At 59.6% G+C, this 17,746-nt stretch overlaps 1 protein-coding gene across 8 annotated transcripts in view; it reads left to right on the top strand.

Moving 5' to 3' along the window:
- Positions 1-794: 794 nt before the first annotated feature.
- Positions 795-17,746, top strand: part of RASGRF1 (Ras protein specific guanine nucleotide releasing factor 1) — a 30,690-nt gene continuing 13,738 nt past the window's right edge. For all 8 annotated transcript variants that reach the window (XR_007628140.1, XR_007628141.1, XR_007628138.1 and 5 more), the window contains exons 1-9: positions 795-1,136; positions 9,789-9,895; positions 10,768-10,915; positions 14,031-14,123; positions 15,094-15,347; positions 15,617-15,696; positions 16,071-16,264; positions 16,680-16,789; positions 17,471-17,589. Coding sequence is in view for 2 of the 8 variants with exons in the window: in XM_050309505.1 (XP_050165462.1) it covers positions 861-1,136; positions 9,789-9,895; positions 10,768-10,915; positions 14,031-14,123; positions 15,094-15,347; positions 15,617-15,696; positions 16,071-16,264; positions 16,680-16,789; positions 17,471-17,589 (1,381 nt within the window). In the remaining 6 variants the exon portion in view is untranslated. The remainder of the gene's footprint in view (positions 1,137-9,788; positions 9,896-10,767; positions 10,916-14,030; positions 14,124-15,093; positions 15,348-15,616; positions 15,697-16,070; positions 16,265-16,679; positions 16,790-17,470; positions 17,590-17,746) is intronic.

The following is a 17,746-nucleotide window of genomic DNA, read 5'->3' as shown; positions in this document are numbered from 1 at the left end:
CTTTTGGCCTGGACCCCACATTCCCAGGGCTCCTGTCTGGTCTGGAGTCCCTCCTGGCCTGGGGCTATGGCTGCTCCTGGGGGGTCCCATGTGCCCAGGGGCCCTCTTGTTATGGGGGTCCCTCTTAGCTCAGGGCTCTAAGTCTGGGGTTCCCTCTTAGCCTGGGGCTCCGGCTGTGCCCTGGGGTCTCCTCTGGTCTGGGGGTTCCTTTTGGCCCAGGACTCCGGCTGTGCCTCGGGGGGTCTTCCTTGGCCCGGAGCGCCAGTTGTGGATACGATTCCATGCTGGCCCGGGGTACCAAGTGCCTGGGCGTCCCTCTCGGTCTGGGGATCCTGCGAGCCCGGGGGTCTCTCTCGGTCCGGGATTCCCTCGCGGTGCGGAGCGGTGGCGGTGCTGACGGTGCTGGCGGCGGCCCCGGCATCCCGCGGTCCGGGGGCGGCCCCGGCGAGCGCAACGCGGCGCGACCACCCCCGCAGCCGCCGGCAGCGCGGGAGGCAGGGAAGGAGGCAGGGAAGGAGGCAGGGAAGGAGGGCCGCGGCTCCGCTCGGCTCGGCGCGGCTCCGCTCGGCGCTGACGGTCCCCGGTGCCGCCGCCGTCACTCGCCCCGCCCGTCCGCGGCTCCGCGCGGCGGGTGCGGGACGCGGCGCTCACCGGCACAGCCGGGGGGGTCAGCGGGGCCGGGCCGCGGGATGAGCGCCCGGCAGCTCCCCGGGGGCAGCGGGGGCCGCTGATGCTGCGGGGGCCTCGGGGTCTGCGGGGACCGCGGGGTCTGCGGGGACCGCGGGGTCTGCGGGGGCGGCGGGGGCGGCTCGGCGCGGCCCCGCCCGCGGCGGGGGCCATGTGAGCGTGGTGCCGGCAGGATGCAGAAGGGGATGCGGCTCAATGACGGGCACGTCGCCCACCTGGGGCTGCTGGCGAAGAAGGACGGGGCCCGGCGCGGATACCTGAGCAAGCGGAGCGCCGATAATACGAAATGGCACACCAAGTGGTTCGCGCTGCTCCAGAACATGCTCTTCTACTTCGAGACCGACTCCAGCTCCCGGCCCTCGGGGCTCTACCTGCTCGAGGGCTGCGTCTGCGACCGCGCACCCTCTCCCAAGCCCCCCCTCTCGGCCAAGGACTCTCTGGAGAAGCAGGTGGGACGATACGGGGGCCCAGCGGAGGGGAAGGGGGGATGCCCCGCAGTGGTCTAGGCCTCGCATCGCCGGGGCTTCTGTCGCCCGGGACCTACCCCAAGCGTGACCGGGGCGGGGGGTGAGGATGAGGCCGGTCTGTGCTGGGGAGGGGGAATGGTCCCAGGGGCTGCAGTGCCAGGGCAGCGGGTGGGTTCATTGTGGGGGTGTTGAGTTCTGTCTGGAGCACCCCCATACCCCTTCCCATCCACCCCCAGCTCTCGGCTAATTAATTGCCGGTAATTAGCGCGGGGCTGCGGCGCGGGGCGCCCCCTGGCGGCCGCTCTTGGCGCTACAGAGCCCCGCGCCCCCCGCGAGTCCGCGGCGTGACCCCCCTGCCCGGCGAGGTTTGGGGCGGGGGGACCCCGGGGCTCCCGTGGGGCGGCTCCAGCCACGTCGCGGTTCAGCCACTCGGCTTCACTGTTTGCTGCTCCCCATGTGTCCCCCGTGGTTTGCCGGGGACTGAGGTACAACTTCCCCCGGCCCCGCGGGGTGGATAGGCTGGCGAAGGGTGTGCGGTGCTCAGCGCGGGGAGTCGCAGAGCCTTCTTTTTAGGCAGATTTCACCCAGTTCCTTCTCCCCACATGAGCAGCTTGTGCCTCTATCCCTTCCCTGGGCAAGGGAGAAGTAGAGTGGAGTCCCCCAGGCCCCCCACGCCCCCGTGCTGGCGCTGGTCTGCAGTGCCCTTTGCCAGTGCTGATGTCTGCGGGTGATCAGCATGGAAACACCAAAGCCTTCGCGAGGCCCTGGGAGAATCTGAATCCCTCCCTCGGCTCCAAGGCGGCTGGGGACCCAGCCATGGAGACTACAGCCCCCAACGGGCCCCGGGGTGGGTTTCTCCCCCCTCCAGCTGCGCCTTTCTCAGGTGGGCAGAGTGTCCTGGAGCAGCGTGTTGTGGATGCTGGCAGCCCCCATCGTGTTTGTCAGGGGTGTTTGCTGGAGCTGGAATGCGCCGGAGCAGCCAGGAGGGATGGGATGGAGCCAGATGGGGGGGAGAAGGGCTGGCTTCCAGCCTGGGGGGCAAATCCCCATCCATTGCTTCCAAAACTACCTCGAGTCTCATTAGTGGACAGGAGCCAGCTGGATTCACCTCCTGACCGTGGTGTGCGTAGTGTGGCTGTGTGCCCCATGGGTGCCCGTGGCACAGTGGCAGCGGGAGCCCTTCTCTGGGAGCAGCCAGAGGGTCATGGCACTGCCAGCCCAGGCTGGGCACGTGCAGGAGGCACTGTGTGGTTTTGGGTCCAGCTCTGCAGGTCTTGCATAATTCCTGCCTAAGCAGGCTCCGGAGAGGCAGTGGGAGCACTGCTGGCAGACTGCAGGAGGGGACCCATGGGCACACATCGGGCACCCTGGGACGCAGGTCAGCCTGTGAGGAAATCAGCCCCTTAATTCTGGCTCTTCCTTGCGCTTGGAAAGCCCTGCCACGAGAGCCAGGCACCACTGCTCCCCGGCACATTCCCTCCCTCCCAGCTGGGAGCACGGGAATGTTTCCTTTCCTCACAGCCCAGCACGTGCATCGGAGCAGCCCTGACGTGTGGCACCTCAGGGGCTGCAAGCGGGGTCTGCAGCTGCAAGGGGGTCATGCTGCTGGGGCTGTCACTGCTGTCCCTTCAGTAACAGATGTTGTGGGTTACTGGTTTGGCGTCCATCAAGTTTGCCAGCCAGGTTGCAATCGAGCTTCCTGACCAGGTTGGAATAAAGCTCGGAATCAAGGCTTTGACTCCCTGTGTTTGTGCAGGAGGAATTTTCCACAATATAAACACTATGGGGAGGATATGACATCCCCTTTCCAGTTCGGAATGCACTTGGAGGGTTGATCCTTGCCCTTAAGGAGGGGCTGCTGTCATAAGGAGCTCCTGCCATGCCAAATATTTCCCCGGCCGCTGCTCCACGCGGATTTGCCGTGGTTTGGCACCTGGCTCGTAATTCTGTGTAATTCCATAGGCCAGATGTAACTGGAAGTGCGGGAACGCTGGATGCCCGCTGCTCTGCAAGCTAATTAATGGCCCAGGGATGAGATAAGCAGTGAATATTGATGGTGCAGATCTGCAGCCTGGCCGGGCGGGAGGAGCGCGTGGTACGCGGGGCCGGCCGCGCTCCAGGAAGGGTCCATGTTCCCCACACCAGGGAAGGCCTTGGCTTCCACCTCACCTGGTACCCAGCTGTGCCCAGCATCCCGTGAAGGGAGGGTGCCGAGGAAATTGCTGGCATTGCCCGTGATCCCCGTTAATTGTGGTTTGAGGGTATGTGTCTCTCCGGGCAGTTCCAGCTGGAGCTCTGAGGACAGTGTTCCCTGCAGCAGAGGAGCTCCAGGTTTGGATTCCTTCCTTGCTGGAGTAGAGCCTGAAAGGTTCCAAATTCACTGCAAAGGAGAAATTTTAAGGGGTGGGGCTTTCAAACCCCTCTTTTAAAGTGCACATACTTTGCTTTGGGGGGATTTTTTCCATGGAACATGGTGAATTTTAGCGTGGGTGCATGCGAGAATAGGGCAGCAAAGGCATTTGGAAAACTGGAACACCAAAGAGGGATTTGCTGCCTCTGGAAACTTAGGTTACTGCTTTTGCTACATTTTTCCACAAATGAATTTTCCTTCCAGCCAGTTGGATGTGGAAGATATTTTATTGCCGGGTGAGGCCAGGCTGTGGCCAGGGAAGGGTCTGTGGGGTTGGCCAGCGTGGCCCCTTGGCATGGGAGTCTGGGATCCGGCTGCTTGGGGCAGTGATGTCAGTGGTGCTGGGCTGAGCTGGGGGGGTGACCCCCCCTTTGACCCTGCTGTGGTGTCTTGGCTGTGCCACCCCACAGCTCTGCTGTCCCCAGCCCTCGAGGGTGACGATGCTGGGATGTTCTTTCCTGTGGCCACTTCTCCCCTCCACGTCCATGTGCATGCAGTGGGGGTGGACGGGGTGTGGGGTGCCCCAGGAGACAGGGGGCACAGCCAAGGTGAGATCCTGGAGGAAGAGCTGAGCAGGTGTGAGGTTCAGAGTTGATCTGACCCCAACCTTGAGGACCAGGAAGGCCCCGGCACTGGGTGAGGACTCTCCATCATGTGTCAGTTGGGCAGCTGGAATCACAGCTGGGTTTGCTCTGTGGATCCAACCTGGAATTCCATTTAGAGCCACGGAATCACTAAGGCTGGAAAAGCCGTCTGAGATTATTGAGTCCAACTGTTCCCCAAGCACTGCCAAGGCCACCACTAACCAGGGCCCCAAGTGCCACATCTCCACAGCTTTTGAAGTCTTCCAGGGGTGAGGACTCCACACCACTGTCCTGGGCAGCTGTGCTGGTTTCCAGGCCCATATCCCAGTGCTGTTCATTGTTCCTAACCAGGAGCCCTCAGCCAGAGCCAGCGTGGTGCTGAGTCAGGCAATGGCCCCTGGAGCACTGAGCTGTGTTCCCCCAGGCCAGGGCTGCTCCTGAGCACACAGGGCCCATGGATGGCCATTTCCTGCCCCATCTGTGCTTTCCAGGGATGGGGCCATGGTTATGTCTGTGCTGTCAGGGGTAGGCAGGACTCAGGGAAGTGTTTTGCATCACAATGCAAAGCTGAGGTGAGCGTGAATGGGGTGTGTTTGTGTGACCGTGGTTCCCATGGGATGGCAGAAGACTTGGGGACATGATTCCCACGGGCACATCCTGGAAAAAGTTTGTCTCCCATCCTTTGGCAGTGTGTCCAAACCCAGTCCTACTCATTTTCCTGTAGAGCCAAGGAGGGCATGGGAAAGCCATGGCTCTTCCCAGCACCAGCAGCACACAGAGCATCGAGGGCACCCTGTGCCATGGCCCCCACCCCCAAGACACTGGCAGTGCTGGAGGGGAGTGGAGATAGGGAAATCTGGGAGTCTTGGGGATCTGCAGTATCCCCTGCCAGCCCAGCAGCTCCAGCTGTCCCAGAGCCAAGCCCCAGGCCCTGCTGATGGAGCTGTTCCTGCAGTGGGAGAGCTCAGACAGCTCTGCGGGGGCGCATCAGCCACAGGATCCAGCCGTGCCCAGCCCTGAACGGGGGTTCAGCTGGGTACCCCAAAAAAGGAGCATCAGCCACCTGGGGCAGGGGAAATTCTTCTACCTGAATGTAATTCCATGCAATCTGATTTTTTTCGGACTATAAATCATAATTTGTGGAACTAAGCCTGAACTATTCGGCAGCTTTGGGAAAATGTTGGGTTTTTAATTAATTACTGTAGCAAGCAATGCCATGTGGGGATTTTTGACTGTGTGTGTGGGGTGTGTACTCGTGTTGTTGGTTCTGGTGTTTCCTGCATGCCTGCCTGCAAGATCACTGGTTAAATTCAGGGAAAAATTGATTTATTTGAATTTTTCTACAAATATTTCTGCCCATGACTCCAGAACCTGCTCCATACAGGTGATGCTTGCCTCTAGCACCCATTTATGAGCATCCTGACAGCCCATCCCAAAGCAAAGGAGGGAAATTGCAGCCTCTGAGATGTTTTTTCTTACTGTCAGCACGGAAATGAGCTGCTGGAGCATCCGACTCCGAAGTCCTGTTTTCCCAAAGCACATGGTATGTAGGTCAGGGATGTTAAGAGCTGCCATAGCTGGCTGTGGATTTTTAGACTCATCCATCCAGAGCAGGAAAATTCTCCTCCTTTTGCCCTTTGTGTCAGCTGGAATAACCATCAGCCTCACAAACAGGCGGACGTGGATCTACCCACTCTGGGAGGATGGAGGGTAGGCGGTTCCAGAGGGATGATGGGGGGGCATCTCTCTTCCAGAGGGATGATGAGGAGCATTCTTGTGGAGTGGAAAGAATCCTGTGATGGCACAACAAAGCAAGTAAAGGGTGACAGTCATTGCTTTGGTGTTGCTGGGGGGGTTTCCCTGTGGTCCCCCCACTATCACATGTGCAGTCACCAGCGTGGGGATGCAAGGAGAGCAACTCCTGGGAATAACATCCTGAGGGGTCTGGCAAGTTGTTCAGGCAGAAGAATGCCCTGCTCCAAATTTAAAAGAATTCTGGGAATAGGTTGGCTTTCCATTTTGGAAATAATGCATCATTTTAGAGCTTATTTGGGTTTATTTCTGAGTCTTTCTTCACATCAGGGGCCTTGGTAATAAACCCCCACTGCAGCAGGGAGGGCCGGGGGGGAGCTGTGTGATGGTCACAGGGCTGTGGGTAGCCAGGGGGAGCTGGGTGATGGTAGCCTGGAGGGGTGCTGGGTCTGCAGGTGCCCCTGGAGTTCTTTAACATTTCTTTTGGTGACCTGGAATTCTCCTGTATCATTACTTCGGGCAGAATTGCTGTGTCTGCCAGGGCTTCTTGAAGGAAATCCCTGGGGTTTGGGTCTCTGGGCATCCCACAGTGCTGTGCATCCCACAGCTCCGGGGTTCAGAGGGATGTGCCTCCCGCAGTGGGGACTCAGAAGGCAGCACGGGAAACACCCCGTAATGAGGGATTTCCTGAAGGAATCACATCTGCTTATTTTAGCAGGAGCAGAGGGAGAGGGCTGGGGTGAGGGGGGTTCTTGTGCTGGTCCCGTGTGTGGGTTTGGTTCTGCCCATGGAGCTGGTCCCGTGCCGGTCCTGCCCGTGGGGTTGGTCCTGGCCCCAGTCCCTGCCCGGGGAGCGCAGCAGGAAGCGCTCCCGGGCTGTGGGGTGCGATGTGTCACTGTGATGGCAGAGAGGGATCAGCGTTTGGGCGTAGATAAAAGGTGGTGGGAGTTTTATTATTCAAATATAAAATAACTTCCTCCTTCCCAGCACTTCCTGGTAATTGTGTGGGGATAAAGCAGAGCAGCACGAGGAGCGTGTGCTGGAGGGAGTCAGCTTTGGGTCTCTGGTGGAGCAGAGGTGGGGATTGAGGGGTCCTGGCTGCAGCCCCATGGGGGTGGGAGACCTTCACCCCTCATCATCGAGCTCTGCTGCCAACAACACTGAAACTGCCTTTGGGAGAACCTTCCTGAGTTTTCGGGTTTAAATTGGATGAACCAGGAACTATCTGACCAAACCTTTGGATGGGGCAGGGTGGGCACCTGTGCAGGGTCCCTCCCCACATCCCTGTCCCTGCTCCCTGTCCTGATCCATGCCCTGGGCTCTGCACCCCTTATTTTAACCTCTGACAAGCCCCGAATCTGATGCTTTCCCAGGGCATCGGGGAAGGTCAGGCTGCTCTAACCTGGTAAGGTATTTGGTCCTGCTTGTGGGTGCACGGCTCAGAGTGGGGCACTCGCCCATGGGAGCACAAACAGGTGCTGTGTCATCCCCGTGGGACCTTGGGAGCTCACATGGATGCTGCATCATCCTCATGCAGCACCTGGGAAGGGCAGCCCAGGGCTTGCCATCTCATCCCCTCTAGCCAGGCAGAGACCAGTTTTGGGCACTCCCTGTGTTGCTGGTCCTCTGGGGACTTGGCTGAGCACCAGCTGTTGGTGTTGGTGAAGCAGGTGTGGGGAATGTGCACGCTGTGGTGTTGGGGTGGTTTGTCCCCACAGCACCAGGAGCTGCCAGGGGCGTTGGAGGGGAGAGGGGCTCCCCCACACCTTGTTGTGTAAGTGGGGCATTTCCAGCCTTGCCAACCTGGTGAGCTCTTCTCGATGCACTTACAAGTGGAGGGATGTGAGATGGGTGTAAAGGTGAGGCATGGGATCACACGGTGCAGAGATGACAGATTCTGGGTAGTTTTCCCTCAATTGTCAGTAAAAGCCTTTGGGGGTGGGAGGGAGAGGAAAAGGGGTGAAAAGCAAAGGGCTGTGGAGCTGCTGCAGCTCTGGGGGTGTCCCACAGGCAGACACAGAGTTCTGGGCAGCCAGGGCACAGTGGGTTGGGGAAGGAGTGGGTGATGGATGATGGTGTATTACACTGGGGTGGGCGATGGATGATGGTGTTTTACCATGGGAATGGCTCCATAAGAAGAAAGCTTGTCCACAGAATCGGCAATAAAAGATCTTGCACCTAAAGAATCCTGGGCAGAAGGAAAGGAACTGCATCTTCAGTGGGTCCCTGCAACAACCAGCTGCCCCCAAAGGCGAAAGCAGTTTCTGAAGGAGGGTTCTGCTGTGCCCCTGGGAAGCACAGGGTCCCAGCTGCCCTCTCTTCCTCTGCAGGACCCAGGAGGGCTGGGTGAGCTCTGAGGGTGCTTCTCAGGCTGTTATCCTGAGGCATATCCTGGGTGGGCATGGTGCTGGGCGTGCTGAGCCTGTCTGTGCTGCCTGTGCTGGCACGGACCGGGAGCAGCGAGTGGCTGTGCCTCGGCTCCCCTCGGCTCCCCAGCATCCCAGGCTCACCCAGAGCCTCCTGTGCCCATCTGGAGACCCTTGTTCCCAGCACCTCTGGCCCTGATCAGGGAGGGAAGGGAAGGGCACTGTGGCACACATCAGTGTTTCCATGGCACAGGAGGGTCTGGGGCTGCAGGTGACGGCTGCCCCCGTCCCGGGGGGCAGGGGGCGATGCCAGGCTGCTGCACCTCGGGCTTGGGGTGGTTTATTCCAAGATAGCTGTGAATGCAGGTCCTTCATTAAACCAAACAGGAGCAGATGATGTCAGGATGAGCTCGTTCCAGTGGGTTTGGTTTAGCCCAGTTATTCCGGGCAGTATCCGGCACTGCAGCGTGGTACCTGTTTCCTTGGAGACTGCAGGGAAGCAGAGGAGCAGCACAGACCCGGCGGCGGCACCGCACACAATTAGCACAAACACTGCAAATGTCAAGGGAGGATAAAAATAGCCCCACTCCGCGGCCACCACCCCCACTGGAGCCCCCGGGCCGGGCGTGACACGAGGGACCCGGCTCTGCCCCGCGTCACCCCTGGACGGCAGCGGGAATCGGGCGTGTGCCTGAGGGGCTCACTGCCTGAGGGGCTCACTGCCTGGGGGGCTCACTGCCTGGGGGGCTCACTGCCTGAGGGGCTCACTGCCTGGGGGGCTCACTGCCTGAGGGGCTCACTGCCTGAGGGGCTCACTGCCTGAGGGGCTCACTGCCTGGGGGCTCACTGCCTGAGGGGGCTCACTGCCTGAGGGGCTCACTGCCTGAGGGGCTCACTGCCTGAGGGCAGGGACACAGGCAGGGATCAAGGAATCACTGAGGTTGGAGAAGACCTCCAAGAACACCGAGTCCAACCATCAACCTACAGATGCAGGCAGGGATGCAGGCAAGCGTTATGGAATCATAGAATCATTAAGAAAAGGTTGGAAAAGACCTCTAAGACCCTCAAGTCCAACCACTAACATATGGATGCAGGCAGGAATCATGGAATCATCAGGGCTGGAAGAGACCTCTAAGATCATAAAGTCCAAGGGTTATCCTATGGATGCAGGCAGGGATGCAGGTCCAGCTCAGCATCCTTGTTCCTCTGCCCCATTCCCCAGGTGAGAGTGTCCCCAGGGTGGTTGCTGCAGGCTCAGGACTGCAGCCCCCTGCACTGGGGTGGGTTTGGTGGGTTTAGGTTTCCCTGGAGCTGGATCTCTGCCCCATGGGATTTGCCCTTGGAGCGTTTCCCAGCCCTGTCCTCAGCTGGGGGCATGGCTGTGCTGGGGGCAGCACGTCTTGGCTGTGCTCCTCATGTTTCCAAATGTGTTTTTTTAATGAACTAACCTGTGATGGGTCAGGAAGCACTTTCTACCAGCCCTGTGTGTAGTGTAAGTGTAACCCCTGTGCCTGCCCTCCAGCACTACTTCACCGTTAACTTCAACCACGAGAACCAGAAGACCCTGGAGCTGAGGACCGAGGATGCCAAGGACTGCGACGAGTGGGTGGCAGCCATAGCTCATGCCAGGTATGTCCCTGTGCCTGTGTGGTGGGGATGAGGGGGCTGAGGGGGCAACTGTGCCAAGGGGGCTGGGGGCAGGATGCCACTGAGCTGGGCACTGCCAGTGGGCACAGCAGAACACTTTGTCCCCCAGCCCTGTGTTGGGGACCCTCATGGCAAGCAGGGGGCTGTGTTCAGCTGTTCCCCCATCCCCACCCCAGTCCCATGCCACTGGTGCTGCCTGTCCCAGCCTGATTCCCAGCCCATCTGTAAGGGATTCACCCAGCATAGCAAACTGGCCAGGTGTGGGTTTGTTCAGGCTCCTGTCTGTGTGCTGTGGGAGCCCTGGCACAGCCCTCCTGTCATGGAGAGGGGTCAGGAGCCGGCACAGTGCAGGTGCCTCTAAGGGGAATGAGGGTGCTGGGCTGGCAGCAAGGTGTGGGATCAGGTGGAAGCTGTGAGCAGGGAACGGGAGAAACACCATCCTTTGCAGCCCCTGATGAGACCAGGACTCTGTAGGAGCTTGTGGCACTCGTGTCTTTCTCCGTAAACTCTTGGGATGCAGTGGGTGACAGAGGTTTGGCCATGGGTGTTTGGGGGTTTTTTTTGTCTCACACAATTTCACTGAGCTTTGTGCTGACCTGCCTGTTTGCCCCTCGTGGGGAGCCCCTGTGCTCCCCAAACCAGCCCTTTCCGAGCAGCAGCATTCCCAGCTGCAGGAAGTGCCCCCTGGTTCCTTCCCTTTGTGGTTCCCTGGATCCGAAGGGGCCAGAGCAGTGGGTGACTGGGAAGGAGGACTCCTTGCCAAACTGCAGCCCCTGGTGTTGGGATCCCATCCCGGGGCCGCAGGTGGCAGTGGATCCACGGGGCCGAGACGCTCACGGCCGTGTCTGCCACAGCTACAGGAACCTGGCGACGGAGCACGAGGCGCTGATGCAGAAGTACCTCCATCTCCTGCAGATCGTGGAGACAGAGAAGACCGTTGCCAAGCAACTCCGGCAGCAGATCGAGGACGGGGAGATCGAGATCGAGCGCCTCAAGGCCGAGGTGAAGCACCCGACGTGGCCCCGGGGGTGCGCTGACGCTCCTGGGGTGGTGACATCCCTGTGTGGGCAGCACCGGGGGGGTCGTGGCTGGGGTGCTTCTGCTTGTTTTGCTGACACAAGGCTGGCCCTTCTACTGCAAAGAGGAGCAAGGGCACTGCCTCCCTCGGGGGTTTTCCTTGCAGCAGTGGTGCAGCAGGGGGTTGTGGCTGTGCTGTGCTAGCACAGTGTCTGTGGGAGGCACGGGGTGCTCCCTGGAGCCAGGACAACTGCTGTAAAGGGAAGGATCCACTCCAGCAAGGAGCACTGGGGAGTGGGCTGGGGAGCTGGTCCTTGACTCCTGTGAGAGGGGAAAACAGCCACTATATCATAGAATCACAGAAGGGTTTGGGCTGGAAGGGACCTTAAACCTCATCTCGTTCCACCCCTGTCATGGGCAGTGACACCTTCCACTAGCCCAGGTTGCTCCAAGCCCTGTCCAACCTGACCTTGGACACTTCCAGGGATCCAGGAGCAGCCACAGCTTCTCTGGGCAACCTGTGCCAGGACCTGCCCACCCTCACAGCCAGAAATTCCTTCCCAGTATCCCATCTCTCCCTGCCCTCTGGCAGTTTGAAGCCATTCCCTGTGTCCTGTCCCTCCATCCCTTGTCCCCAGTCCCTCTCCAGCTCTCCTGGAGCCCCTTTAGGCCCTGCAAGGGGCTCTCAGGTCTCCCTGGATCCTTCTCTTCTCCAGGTGACCCCCAGCTGTCCCAGCCTGGCTCCAGAGCAGAGGGGCTCCAGCCCTGGGAGCAGCTTCAGGGCCTCCTCTGGACTCACTCCAGCAGCTCCAAATTCTTCTGCTGTTGGACTCCAGAGCTGGAGGCAGCTCTGCAGGGGGGTCTCACCTGAGGGGGCAGAGAGGGGCACTCGTTCTCCCTGGTACCCCAGGGATTGCTGTGCTCTGAACACATGGACACTGCACTGAGCAATCCCGTGGGATCTGCCCGTGGAGCCGCTGCCCTCAGCATGTCCCAGGAGCTCTGGCAGCAGCTCCCTCGCAGTGTGGGGTGTGGGAAGGGTGACACGAGGCCAGGAACAGCAGACACCACCAAGGTGCACAGATGACTCAGCAGACTCGAGTGTCTCTGAGGCACTGGGAGGAGGAGGCTGTGGTGGGGGAGCCCTGGCAGTGGGTGGGATGTTCAGCGTGGTGGGGGTGATGCCTGGTGCTGTGGGTGATGCCTGGTGCTGTGGGTGATGCTCGGTGGCAGAGGGGATGCCCAGTGGTGGGGGTATCCCCTGCTCCCTGGCCATCACTGTTGCCTGGCCCCCCAGAACCCTCTCCCTGGGCTTTGGCTGCAGGTGGGTGCTGGTGCCAGTGGAGCTGTGGCTGGGCAGCAGGGTGGGAGCGTGGGGCACCTCAGAGCACCCCAGAGCCAGCGTTGCCACCAGCCCCCTCCTCATGCCTGGCAGGGGGTTGGGCAGTGGTGTCGGGGTGGAGGCAGCTGCAAGCGGGTCAAAATGGCTGAGACCTCAATCCCAAATCGGTCAGAACCTCAAAATCGCCCCAGAGGAGGCATCTGGAGAGGCAGTGAGGGTGTGTGTGTGTGGGGGGTTTGACCTGTTCTTATGATGGGCTTTTCCTTACATTTGGAAATTTTGGGTTAAAAAGTGCAGTGCAGGTCAGTAGCAATCCATGACCCTGTGCTGGAGTGCACTGAAGGTTCTTTTAGTCTTGTGGGGCTGGGGAGCCACAAGCCCTTCCCAGGAGTGCTGAATTTGTGCTCTCCAGCAGAACAGGATAAACCCCAAAACCGCTCTGGGTGGAGTCCGGGACCCCCTCGGTGGGGCCTGTGCTGGGACCCCGGTGCTGTGCCTGGTGCTGTGCTGGCTGGGAGCTCCCTGGGTCTGCTCCAGCCTCTGAGCTGGGGTGACCCTGCTTCCCTGAGGGGCAGAGGCGTCGGGATGAGCATCCCCATCAGCTTGGATCTGCAGAGGTGGGAGATGTCGTGAACCCTGGAATCAGCTGAGGGTTGGCCCAGAGCTGCTGGCAGAGCAGCTATCCCATGAGAATGGCTTTGGTGCCCACAAACCCTTCAGTGCAGGGAGTGTGTGGGGCGTCTTGGGGACTCAGGGTTCCTTGGGAGAGCACACAGAGAGGAAAAAGCTCTAAAAGCTTCTCTAAAATCTGATCCCATATAATGAAATGGGGTGGAACGGATGGAGCTGTGCAGGAGCTGGATCAGTGACTGTGAGCCCATGGCCACCACCTCCAGCACGTTCCTGCTTTTTCCAAACAGTCCAGACAGCAAAACACCTTTGTTCCTCCTCTCTCTCCAAAATGGGACTTTTTCTCCCCAGGAAAATCATCTTTCCAAGTTGTTTTCTTGCTTCTTTTCTATAAAATCAGAATTCAGATCACATTTTCCCAGTTTCCCACGTTCTGGATGGCACATGTGCTGCTTTCTTGCCTTTTGCTGTCACTTTCCAAGCGGTTTTGGCCGTGGGGGCCGGGACACGCGATGAGCAGAGGAGGGAGAGAAAGTACAGGGAGAAACAGCGAAACCAAAGCGCTGGGAGCTGGTGGCTCTGATCCCACGGCTGGGGGGGCTGCTCCCCGCCTGCACATCTTGGGGTGCAAATGCTTGAGACTTTGCTGCCATTTTCTCTCCCAGTTGTGTTTACTGACTCGCTGTGAAGGCTCTTTCAGCAAACAAGGGTGGGTTTTGGGTTGGGCAGCTGGCAGGATTTCCAGGTCCCGGTCCCAGGGGTGTGTTCGGGGTGCTGGAGATGCTGAGGAGTCAGTGGTGCCCTGAGAACTCTGCCAGGTTTCTTCATCTGCTTCATCCGCTTCAGTCGAGTCCCCATCGCTGGAGGGATTTAAAAGCTGTGTGGATGTGTCCCTTAGGGACGTGGGTTAGTGGTGGCCCTGGCAGTGCTGGGGAAGGGTTGGACTCGATGATCTCAGGGGGCTTTTCCATCCTAAAGGATTCTGTGAGTTTGGGATTCCCATTCGGGCAGAACCAGCACGCTGTGTCCCTGTGTCTGTCACTGAGGCAGGGGCTTGTGCTGTCCTCAGCACGGCGGCAGCCTGGCATGTCCTTGGCCCCCAGGCCGTGCTCACCCCTGTGCCCACAGATCGCCTCCCTGCTCAAGGACCACGAGCGCATCCAGGCCAGCCAGACCAGCGCGCCCAGCGACGACGACAGTGACATCAAGAAGATCAAGAAGGTGGGTGGTGGTGAGGGTTGGCGCTGGGGGGGTCCCAGCAGGCACAGCAGACGTGCTCCGTGGGGGGCTGGCGGGGGTGTCTGAGGAGGTGCCTCTGCCAACAGGGTTTTTTAGGAGGAAAGTATGTTCTGCCCAACTGGGAACCCATCTATTGGTGGGGCACTCGTGGTGTCCTCTGCATGCATGAGGTGTTTCTTGACCTGCTGGCTCCTGCACCACCTCTGACATCTCCTCCTCCCGTGGTCGTGGTCACTGTCACAGCTTTTATTTTGGCAAAGGCAAAGCCATCCCCCTGCAGCATTCCCACAGGGAGCAAGAGACTGACCCAGGCACCTGCTGTCCCACGCAGGGCGTGAGGGGTTGAACCCCGTGCCTGGGGCAGAGGCAGTTGCTGCACGTGGGGCCTGGAGTGCTGGGCACAGAGCGGGACGTGCTGTGGGTGCCCAGTTACATGAGGAAGGGTCAGAAAATTCTCTGGGTGCATCTCTGCATGTGTGGGTGCCCAGACATGTGCTGGCTCTGGGGGGTTTGGTGCCCCAATTCACTGGGCAACTGGGGGTTCTGGGTAGGGCTGAGCACCTGGCAGGACAGTGCCTGGCATAGTGGCTGTGCCTGGGAGGTCAGGGATTAAATGGGATCTTTGCTTCCTGTAGGAGTCCTGCATCCATCCCTGGAAAGGGGAACAGGGAAAAGGGGACATTGTGCCCTGGTTGCTCCAAGCCCCGTCCAACCTGGCCTTGGACACTTCCAGGGATGGGGCAGCCACAGCTGCTCTGGGCAATCTGTGCCAGGGATTTAAATGAGTTATTGTTGGATTCCCAGCCTGGAGGATTCAGAGAAGCACCAGCAAGAGGCACAAGAACACGGACTTTGGTGTGGAGCCAGGGAACCTCCTGGCTGCCCCATGCCGAGTGGGGGACCCTGCCTGGCCCCCAGCCCTGTCCATAACTCCCACCACTGCTCCCCTCAGGTGCAGAGCTTCCTGCGGGGCTGGCTGTGCCGGAGGAAGTGGAAAACCATCATCCAGGACTACATCAGGTCCCCACATGCCGACAGCATGCGCAAGAGGAACCAGGTGGTGTTCAGCATGCTGGAGGCCGAGGCCGAGTACGTCCAGCAGCTCCACATCCTGGTCAACAACTTCCTGCGGCCCCTGCGGATGGCTGCCAGCTCCAAGAAGCCGCCCATCACGCACGATGACGTCAGCAGCATTTTCCTCAACAGGTGGGCTCCATCCTGGGCTCCAGGAGCTCTGCGGCTCCTCAGCAGCTCCAGGCACCCCCTGCCCTCCCCGGGCACTGGGGCACTTGGGCTGGGTGGTCCCCAGGAGCCTGCAGCTCTGTCTGCACCCTGTTGTTCAGAGCCCTGCAGCCAGCCTGAGGGCTGCCCTGCTCCCCCTGGGCTGGGGATTTTGTCTAAATCCTCCTTATTTGCCCCTTGTTCATCCTTCTTGTTCTTGTTTTGGCTCAGTCCTGTCTCGGTTCCTCTTTCAGCGAAACCATCATGTTTTTGCACCAAATCTTTTACCAAGGCCTGAAGGCACGGATCTCCAGCTGGCCCACGCTGGTGCTGGGTGAGTGCCACTGCCTCCTCCTCCTCTTCCTCCTCCTGCAACTCAACAGGCATTTGCCAATCAGCAGTAAAACACATTGCACAGCATGTTGTTGCTTGGTCACGTTGGTCACAGAGTAAAAAACCCCAGAGCACCCCAATTCCTGCATTCCTGGTTCTGCCAGGTGGTGGGGTGGAAGGCTGGACCCCTCACAGGGAGGCTGGTGCTGGAGAGCATCTCTGTGTCCCATTAGACCCTCTTTAAACCCAGACTGGGCAGAGCTGGGTGTGACACAAGGAACGGGAGACCTGGGGGGTGCTCTGGGTGGGATCTGGGGGGCTGTCCTGGGACCTGGGCTGGAGCATCCCACCCAGCTCCCCCCGCTCTGCTCTCAGCCGACCTGTTCGACATCCTGCTGCCCATGCTGAACATCTACCAGGAGTTCGTGCGGAACCACCAGTACAGCCTGCAGATCCTGGCCCACTGCAAGCAGAACCGCGACTTCGACAAGCTGCTCAAGCACTACGAGGCCAAGCCCGACTGCGAGGAGAGGACCCTGGAGACTTTCCTCACCTACCCCATGTTCCAGGTGACTGCTGGCCCTGGGATCTCCCATGGGGATACCCAGGGGAATAGGATGAACAGTGCAAACCCCATCGTGTGGTGGAGAGACAAAACCTGGATGAAAATGCCCTGGGGATGGACCCTGGGGGTCCCACATTTCTCCTGGGCTATCACTGGGCCTGTTGGTGCTGTGGGGGGATGCTGTGTGAAGCTGCTCCCTGGTTGCCCCACACCTCTGGGACAGGGACAAGGGAGAGCAGGGTCCTGGGCACAGCCCCGTGCCATTCCCTTCTTCATTCAGCTCTAGCACAAGGAGCTTTGAAGCTTTAACCTCCTAGATCAGAGGGGCCCCGGCCATGGTGTCCTCAGTGGCACTGGGAGCAGTCCAGGGTGGGCACCTGAGGCCCTGCTGACCCCCCGCTCTGCCCCTTGTGCCGCAGATCCCCAGGTACATCCTGACCCTGCACGAGCTGCTGGCTCACACACCCCACGAGCACGTGGAGAGGAACAGCCTGGATTACGCCAAGTCCAAGCTGGAAGAGCTGTCCAGGTGAGAGCTGTCCCCTGCCCTCCTGCCCCGATCCATCCCTGGGGCAGCTGGGATGGGTCCTGCCTGCTTCTGGACAGGGGCTGCCTTTTCCAGGCTCCTGCACGATGAAGTGAGGGTTTTGGAGGGCTGGGATGTCTCCAAGGGTCTAGTTCTGTCCTCTCTCCAGGGCTGGTGGGACTGGTGGGGTTGCCCTGCAGGAAGGCACCGAGTGCCTCTGGGATCTCCACATGAGCTCTTGAGAATTGGCCGTAATTCCCCATCTTTGATCCTCTCCTGCCCCAGCCCACAGACCGGAGTGTTCTGGGTGCTGGTGCCAAACTCAGCTCTCTTCAAATCCTGTAAACAGTTTCCATCCCTTTTCCTGCTCTTCAAGGAGCAGGGATATTGGAGGGGGCTGCTGATGCGGAGGTCTGCCTGCTCTAAATCTGAATTTTGGGAATTCCAAGCAGTCCAGTTTCAATATTTGTCAGCCTGGAGGCACAGTCTGGGCGGATGAGCAGGTCACCTCTGGAGCTCCCAGCCCTGTCTGGGTGGATACTCCCATAGTTCCCTTGATACCCTTTTAGTTTTGGTCTTACCTGGTGCAGCCCCACCAAGTGACACTTACCTGAGTCCAAAGGGATCCACTGGGAAAACTCGTGCAGACCCTCTCCCAGCTCCAATCCTCTCTCCCTCCTTCAGGATAATGCACGATGAAGTCAGCGAGACTGAAAATATTCGGAAAAACTTGGCGATAGAGAGGATGATCATCGAGGGCTGCGAGATCCTTCTGGACACCAGCCAGACCTTCGTCAGACAAGGTCTGTGCTGGCACCCGTGTCCCTCCCCTCTGCAGTAATGGGAGCCCCCCGTCCCTGTCCCTCTGTGTGCTCCGGTGGGCTGTGAAATTTAAAAGCATAGTTCAATTCTGAGTTTCCTCTGCTCTGAAGTGCCTCATGTTCAGGCAGTTTTGGCACT

This window comes from Myiozetetes cayanensis, unplaced genomic scaffold (assembly GCF_022539395.1).
Source record: "Myiozetetes cayanensis isolate MyiCay16 unplaced genomic scaffold, myiCay2020 scf14, whole genome shotgun sequence".
NCBI classification, from domain to species: Eukaryota; Metazoa; Chordata; class Aves; order Passeriformes; family Tyrannidae; genus Myiozetetes; species Myiozetetes cayanensis.
The sequence above is the reverse complement of the archived record's forward strand: the minus strand, read 5'-3'. Positions and strand labels throughout refer to the sequence as shown.